Here is an 8,241-nt window from a genome sequence, read left to right on the forward strand (position 1 = left end):
ACAGCATTGCTGGTGTGGGCAATGGAAAAAATGTCACACTAATGCAATTTGGTTTGCTCTTCGGGAGCTTAATTCTGCATTAGGCTCACTTCGGAATGACTGATGCCGACATTGGGAACTTGAAATGGGAAGTACTAATGTTCCTCAACTTGCACAAAAATAAAATAAACACTGACCATCAGAGTAAATCAGCAACGCAGAGTTTCTTTTTAAAGAGTATACCATCAATTTGATGAGCTGGCATGAAAGAGAACCTAACCCACATTAACTGTTTGGAAAAAATGGCAGATCAAACAGCAGACCTGTGGTGGAAGATAATTAATTATGAATTGGAGAAAGCACCGATTAAATAGTTAATGGGACTATAAGTAGTAGTTACCAGGCCCAGGCGGTATGCATCCCAAAGAGAAGGAAATAGCAGAGGCACGAACCATAAATTGACAAAACTCTCTGGAAATTAGCAGATTGAAGGACTAGAGGGTGGCAAATGTTACACCTCTACTCCGGTTTCTCTCTCCACAGATGCTGCCTGACCCGCTGAGATTTCTAGCATTTTCTGTTTTTATTTCAGATTCCAGCATCCACAGTATTTTGCTTTTAGATTTAAAAGAGACAGGCCATTTTAATTCAGTTGATTTTTTTGTTGAGGAAATCACAAAATGCATAAATAGACTGCAGTGATGTACTAATTTCTGAAGGCCTTCAATAAGGTGTCACAGAGACTTATGAAAATTAAGTTGCATGATATTAAAGTGAATGGAGCCACGTGACTAAAGGGATAGATAGGGGCCAGAAAGCAAAGAATTGGGGTATTTAACTGTTTCTTGGGGCCCAACTTTGGCCATGATTTGCATCAATTTTTTTGGAGCAAGTTGTTTTTTCTGGCGTATGTTAAAAAATGCCATTTCCCCCCAAAATTTGCTCCAGAGTAAGTCAGTTAGGTACGAGTTTTTTTAGGTCATTGCTTTTTCAAAAAGGGGTCGTTCCCAGACACTTACGGCAGTTTTGGCTATTTATGCCACTTTGGCCAGCAAAATCTTACTCCAAATCAACTCAGGTCAGCGTATGTGGCCAGCTCTGAAAAACCTTGCAGGCAGTGAAGAAAAAGCAGCGCACATTCGGCAGACATTAGGGCAGGGATAGGGGAGAAGGGAAGGGAACTGGAGAGGACCTGAACAACCAAGCACCAAACATTGCAAGGAAAATACTAATAAAAATGAAGTAAATCCTACCGCGATGTCACTGGGGGGGCGCGGCCGCTACGCAGAGCGACCGGAGAAATGCGAGCTGCTGGCTGCAACATCGTGGGGTGGGGTGGGGTGGGGTGAGAGCCAGAGACCGAGAGAGATATGCTGGTATACAAAACACTCTTTCTTTCTTCCCCCCCCCCCCCCCCCCCCTCAAACTCTCCTCCTCCCCCCAATCAAAACTCTCAAGCACAACCAATAAATAAAAAATAAAACCAAAGTTCTACCTCGCCCACAGGGCTTTATTCACTGGAGCACAGAATGATGGGGAATGCAATAGAGGTTTCTAAAATTGAGAAGTTTTGAGAGGGCAAATAGTAAAATATTGTTTCCAAAGGATGAAGAATTTCTAACAAGGGGGTAAGGACTGACTAAGCATTATCATTAGATGAACAAAGGGGAAGTTAGACATTTCCCCCCACAGGGTTATTAGAATATTTACCACGAATAGATTCTGGCAGAAACCAGATCACTTAAAATAGAATTGGATAATTATTTGAAAAGGAAGAAAAAAGAAAGGCTTGCATTTATATAGTTCCTTTCAGGACCTCAGGACTTCCCAAAGTGCTTCACAACCAATGAAGTACTTTTGAGGTGCAATCACTGTTGTAATGTAGGAAACATGGCAGCCAATTTTCACAAACAGCAATGTGATAATGACCAGATAATTTGCATTTTATTAAGTGATGTTGATTGGGGAATATTAGCTAAGACATCAGAGATAACTTTCCTGCTCATCTTCGAAATGGTGCCATGGCATCGTTTAACTCCACCCAAGAGAGCAGACAGCGCCTCAGTTTAACGTCTCATCTGAAAGACAGCTGCACTCCCTCAGTACTGCACTGGAGAGTCAGCCTAAATTTTTCTGCTCAAGTGTCTGGAGTGAGACTTGAACACCCAAGCTTCTGACTCACAAGCGCGAGTGCCACAGCTGAAAATATAAAAAAGCTATACGGGAAAGGGCAAGCAAGTGAATTAGGGTACAATGCTCCAACTGAACAGTTATCATAGGCGCAGATAGAATCATAAAAATTATGAACTAAAAAACAAACTTCATCCGTGCTGTGTTTCTGAATTAGTACAGTTGCGTGCTGCCTGGTCTGAGCTGCAATAATTCAGGAGTTGACCACTGAACTGATTTCAAATGCAAGTGTTACCAATCTGCACATACACAGGTCACACAAGCATTTATTTTCAGGCTGATCTGACAAATGGAATCAGCACCAGTGGCAGCATGACTCAACAACCTGTGGATGGGTTTTAATTATTTTTATTTTGTGAATTAATTTTATCATTGAGCACATAATGAATTAATACAAATAATCCCTCTCCTTCCCACACAAAACAAATTTGCCATTTTGTTTTACAGATCATGTAAGTATTCTGATCAACCTTTGAAATAAAATAGCCTTTTGTGTTAAAAATTAAATGACTTATTTATCTATATCAGTAACATTGATGTAAAACAATGATTCAGTTTTATGACCCATAAAATATGGTCTGCAATTATCTCATTGTGCACAGATTAAAACTGGATGGAGATTTCAATTCCACAGATTAATCCAGTTCACACTAAACTACTGTTTACTAAAAACAGTTAAATTAAATATTAACTGTTTTCTAAATGCAATAAACATATTGAAAATAAAACAAATTTTCATTTGAAAACAAACTTCTATAACTCAACTCTCCATAATAAAATTTGCTTCCACACCATGTTTGGGAGCATACGCCCTTAAATGTAAGCCTTTGCATAGAGCAACACACACAATGACCAGACTCCAGCCCAAGAGCACCGTTCGCAATTCCCGTTTAATCATATTAAATATAAAACTGTGTTCCCCAGTGCAACTGTAACGGATTCCGCTTCGGGAAGGATAATTAGGAATGTCAGATGGCTTTGTATTCAAGTTTGTCAGTGCAACTTACCAAACACAGTTAAAGCCATTATTGCTGGGAATCCGGTTCTTTCCTTTCGGAGCTGATCAATATCCAGTCACGGATTCACATACGCCAATGCCAGTCACCAGCCTCATACGAACGTTAGGACACTTCAATCCATCCTCTATAAATATGAAAAAATAAATGAGCTATAAATACATATTTGAGACTACATCTCCTAAGTTGCTAAGTAACTAACAAAAAACGTGTTATTCTGATTAAAGACCAGTCCACATAAATAAAATAGGAAATGTACGTAGACTGCTTTGCGAAATCATTTTTAAAAACTGTTTCAAAAAGCAAATATTATAAGGAAACCGTGTACCATGAACCCCAGAGGAAATGAATACTGTAAAATGACTAGTACTCTGGCTCACACTGCATCCTTCGTCCTCCAATCCGCCATTTTGCCTCAACACATGACCATCTTCCCCCCACTGGTGCAGCCCGTCAATGCGGTAACCATGGCGACCTATCTCCGTGCGCTGTCCCCCGGGGAGCGAAGCTCGCGACCCGCGAGCCCAGTCGCACGCGCCTCATCACCCGCCCCCGCTGCCAGACGCGTCCTATGCGCTTGGCACTACAATGCTTATGCATCTGCATCATTAACGCTCCCGTGGACAAGGCATGTTTCAAATGCTATTCCTGGGACATAACGAGGAATCTACGAGCATTCCCTCCTACAAAGTCTTTATTTCAGGGCTGGGGGCGCATTTTTTTCTCATGCTTTAGAGGCATGGACAGACGATGAAATCCACACAAACGGGTCTCTCAAATACGGAGATCTTCCACCCGCCCCATTTTGAAGGCGACATCCTAATTTCTGAACAATTAACCGCATTTTTAAACGTCCTGCGCTGGGTTACTGTTATATTTTGTACCGAACGGAAGAAAGCAAAATCGTTTCAATCCAAAGCTTTGAATAGAATCGCGATACTAATTGATTTCAAGTTACTCTTCCCCCACTTTGCTAAATCTTCACCCTCCTAAAATATTCCTCAGGTAGTAGAACATAACATAAGAACATAAGAATTAGGAACAGGAGTAGGCCATCTAGCCCCTAGAGCCTGCTCCGCCACTCAACAAGATCATGGCAGATCTGGCCGTGGACTCAGCTCCACTTACCCGCCCGCTCCCCATAACCCTTAATTCCCTTATTGGTTAAAAATCTATCTATCTGTGATTTGAATACATTCAATGAACTAGCCTCAACTGCTTCCTTGGGCAGAGAATTCCACAGATTCACAACCCTCTGGGAGAAGAAATTCCTTCCCAACTCGGTTTTAAATTGGCTCCCCCATATTTTGAGGCTGAGCCCCCTAGTTTAGTCTCCTCGACCAGTGGAAACAACCTCTCTGCCTCTATCCTGTCTATCCCTTTCATTATTTTAAATGTTTCTATACGATCACCCCTCATCCTTCTGAACTCCAATGAGTAAAGACCCAGTCTACTCAATCTATCATCATAGGTTAACCCCCTCATCTCCGGAATCAGCCTAGTGAATCGTCTCTGTATCCCCTCCAAAGCTAGTATATTCTTCCCTAAGTAAGGTGACCAAAACTGCACGCAGTACTCCAGGTGCTGCCTCACCCATACCCTGTACAGTTGCAGCAGGACCTCCCTGCTTTTTGTACTCCATCCCTCTCGCAATGAAGGCCAACATTCCATTTCGCCCTTTCCTGATTACCTGCTGCACCTGCAAACTAAGTTTTTTTGGGATTCATGCACAAGGATAAGGGCCTTGTAAATGTCTGGAGTGTCACCCAGGTCGGGTGGCACCGTTTAATGTTTTATGTTTTGCAGGTGAACTCCAAAAAGAGTTTCATGCACAAGGACCAATCGTGGAGCAGTGGAGGCGTGTCCTGCTCAGTTGGCTGAGTGAGCAGTGAGAGAAGGAGCTATCAACTTTTGCTCCTGTTTTGGAAGGCCTTGAGAGCCCTGAGACCAGCCCAGGAATAGGAGGAAAGGGCTAGCTTGCTACCCATTCAACATCCGGAGGGAGAGGAGGAGAGCTGAACAATTATCATTTATTACAACTACAGAGAGTTGGAGAGAGGGGGAAAGAACAACCTGAGGAAACACCATCCAGTGTGGAAGGAGGGAGAGTCATTTCCACATCTTCGACAGGTGGGTGTGTTTTGGTGCATTCCCCAATAGACTTTGTTGTATCGGTGGGGGGAGGAAAGAAGATAACTTGAGGGCCGGAACATCGCGGGGGGTGTGTGTGTGTGGAAGTGTGTGTGTGGGGGCCTTGCTTACAACTAGGCCCCACACACAATTAAAACACCCCTCCCCCCCCATTGCCTAGCCTGGGATAGCTGGAGCTACCTGGCTGAAGAATATTTAATCACCTATTGAACATCGTTAGGAGTGTGTGCCTGGGTGGCTCTAGCTGCCCCAGGTGAAGACATCTTCTCCCCCCACCTGAAGACCACCCCAAAGACTGTGCTTTGTTTTTTTTTGCCATCTGGGGAGTGCACCCACCCATTGCTGTGAGGGGAGACCTGCCCTCGCAGCCTTCCTCTTTCCCACACCCCTCTCTCTATCTCTATCTCTCTCTCTCTGTCTCTCCCCTCTCTCTCTGAGAGCCCTTCCTCCTAATTTAAAAAAAACCCAATTAAGACACTGAGCAGAGGGAACAAGGCCCCTCCCCAATCATTAACTAGGGGAGAGGTGTGCCTCTTTCAGAGCTCCCTCTGTTCAAACACCAACGAGGCTAATAAAGACCATTAAGGCCTGTGACTTTGGGGTGGGTGTAGCCCTTAAAGGGACCCCGTGATGGCGACCCCATCCACACCGGTGGCAGGGCCAGCGAGGACATATGCGCAGGTGGCAACCGCTTCCACGGCACCTCCTGCGCCACCCGCTGCCCTGCCACCATTCAGATTAATTACAAAAAAACACGGGGTCAAGAGCTACACTCACCCCACAATGAGCATCGAGGAGTGCGTGCGGGCGATGGCTGGGGTAGTCGGCCCCTCGGCCATTGTCGCAGCCTCCAAGATGTCTGGGAAGGCCGTGTTCTTCCTGGGGTCGGAGCGGGCGGTGTCCCTGGCCCTTGAAAAGGGGCTCACGGTGGGCGGGACGTTCCTGCCGGTGGACCCTCTCGAGGCCACCGCGCAGAGGGTCATCATTTCAAACGTCCCGCCCTTTGTTCCCGCTGAGCTCCTCCTCCCTCACCTACAACAACTGGGGGAGGTAAGGTCGGGGATCAACCCCATACCGCTCGGCCTCAGGGAGAACAGCCTGTGCCACGTGTTCTCCTTCCGCCGCCAGCTCTTTGTCCGGCTGGCGCGGGAGGAGACGACCGAGGGAATTTTCAATGTGGTGCACGAGGGGACTGCCTACCGCGTCTTCTGGACGTCGGACGGCGTGCGGTGCCATGCCTGTAGGGAGGTGGGGCACGTTCGTAAGAACTGCCCCGCCTCCAAGGCCGCCAAACCACCGAAGGCGGCCAAGGCTGGCGCCGCCGCCACCCCTCCCCCTAGTTGCGTCCGCGTGCCGGGAGCCATGGGTGCGCGGGCATCGTCGGGGGCCTTTGTTTTCACGGCCTCTGGCGGGGGGGAGGGAGAGCGTCCAACCGGTAAGAAGGCGCGGAAGAAGGTAAAACACCCAGAGGCGGATCCCCTCAGTGCGCCAGAAAATTTGACCACCGCGCTCAGCCCAACCCCATCACCGGCGAGCGCGGGGTGCCCTGAGCCCGTGCCTGAGCCCTTGACCAATACCGCAGAGGGGCCCGGGCGCGGGCAAGAAAAGGAAAAGGGGGGGGCGGAGCGGGAGGCTTCGGCAGACATGGAGGTCTCCCTGCCTTCGCGCGCCCCCAGGAACAAAAAGAGGCACCGCCCCAATGAGGCGGAGGGGGAACAACATCCCTCCGCGGAGGAGGCGGTGCCCGCCGCGTGTCCCGCGTCCCCCACCAGCGCTCCCAAATTGCGCTGCAGGCGCGAGGAGTCTGTCCCCGGGAAGGGTGAGGCAGTCGAGGCTGCCCAGCTGCTGCCTCCTGGGGATGGAGTGGAAGATCTGCCTGTCGTCGGGGGCGTGGGGCCAGCGGAAGAATGCATTGCCGCCGGGCCGGGCGTCCCGGGGACTGAGGCGGGCGGGGCCGAAAAGGCCGAACCTGAGCCCACCCAGCTATTAATCAACTGCCCCCGGGAGTCGCTCGACCCGGCAGAAACACAACTGATAATTTTAATGAAACTGTAGATGCTGGGCCGGGGGTGGCAGCGGGGAGGGGGAGGAACACCCACCCTCGCCTCTTGCTGTGGAGCTGGAGCACTTGGAGAGCCTGGGGATTTCCTATGGCCGGGTCTCTCCTTGTTCCCCGGTTCCTGGGGCGGAGGGGGAACCCCTTCCGCTGTCATTTCCCGACCCAGCACCATTTTTAAAAGAGCCCAGTGGGGACTCCTCTGCCGACGATCCTGGGGGTGGGATCGGGGCAGAGCCAGGGCCGGTTGGAGCGGCCGGTTCATTTGCCGTACCTTGTGCGGTCGATGGGCCGGCTGCTGGCGGCCACCTCCCGGAGGAGGACGGGGACTCGGTGGGGGACGCGGGTGAAGACCTAGAGACCACCGCCAGCGAGGCGGTGGATCTGCTCGCGGCCGCCGCCGAGACCATCCTCATTCCTGCAAAGGAACTCCGGGACTTTTTGGCCCAGAGCCGGGGTCGCTGCAACCAAGCCCGACTGGCCCTGGAAAAATGGTCCGAGCCAGAGCTGATCAAGGGGTCCGTCCGCGCCGCCGTCAAAACCTTGGCCGCGGGCGGGCCCTTGACAAAGGCGCAACACCTTGAGCTGCGCGAGCTCGAGGGACTCCTCGCTGGGCTGCGGAGGGAGCGGAGTTCAACAAAAGACTCCGCTCCCTCCCCCACAATAGGTTAAGGTAGAGGTTGCACTATGCTTTTGCCATGAAGATAACCATAGCCAGCCTCAACATCAACGGCGGCAGAGGGGCACGCCGTAGATTTGACAATTTTTCGCTCCTGCGGGAGGGGAAATATGCGGTGTGCTTCCTGCAAGAAACCCACACCGTTCCGGGAGACGAAGCCACGTGGCTCC

General features: G+C 49.4%; 1 protein-coding gene across 4 annotated transcripts in view; it reads right to left on the bottom strand.

The window, feature by feature from the left end:
- Window positions 1-3,668, bottom strand: part of LOC139259856 (N-chimaerin) — a 332,546-nt gene extending 328,878 nt beyond the window's left edge. For 2 of the 4 annotated variants that reach the window (XM_070875747.1, XM_070875748.1), the window contains exons 1-2: window positions 3,514-3,666; window positions 3,177-3,312 (exon numbers count right to left, since the gene is read on the bottom strand). Coding sequence is in view for 2 of the 4 variants with exons in the window: in XM_070875745.1 (XP_070731846.1) it covers window positions 3,177-3,195 (19 nt within the window). In the remaining 2 variants the exon portion in view is untranslated. Of the gene's footprint in view, window positions 1-3,176; window positions 3,313-3,513 lie in introns of all 4 variants that reach the window. The other 2 variants (XM_070875745.1, XM_070875746.1) reach the window with 2 other exon arrangements.
- Window positions 3,669-8,241: the final 4,573 nt, after the last annotated feature.

This window comes from Pristiophorus japonicus, chromosome 3, assembly GCF_044704955.1.
Source record: "Pristiophorus japonicus isolate sPriJap1 chromosome 3, sPriJap1.hap1, whole genome shotgun sequence".
NCBI classification, from domain to species: Eukaryota; Metazoa; Chordata; class Chondrichthyes; family Pristiophoridae; genus Pristiophorus; species Pristiophorus japonicus.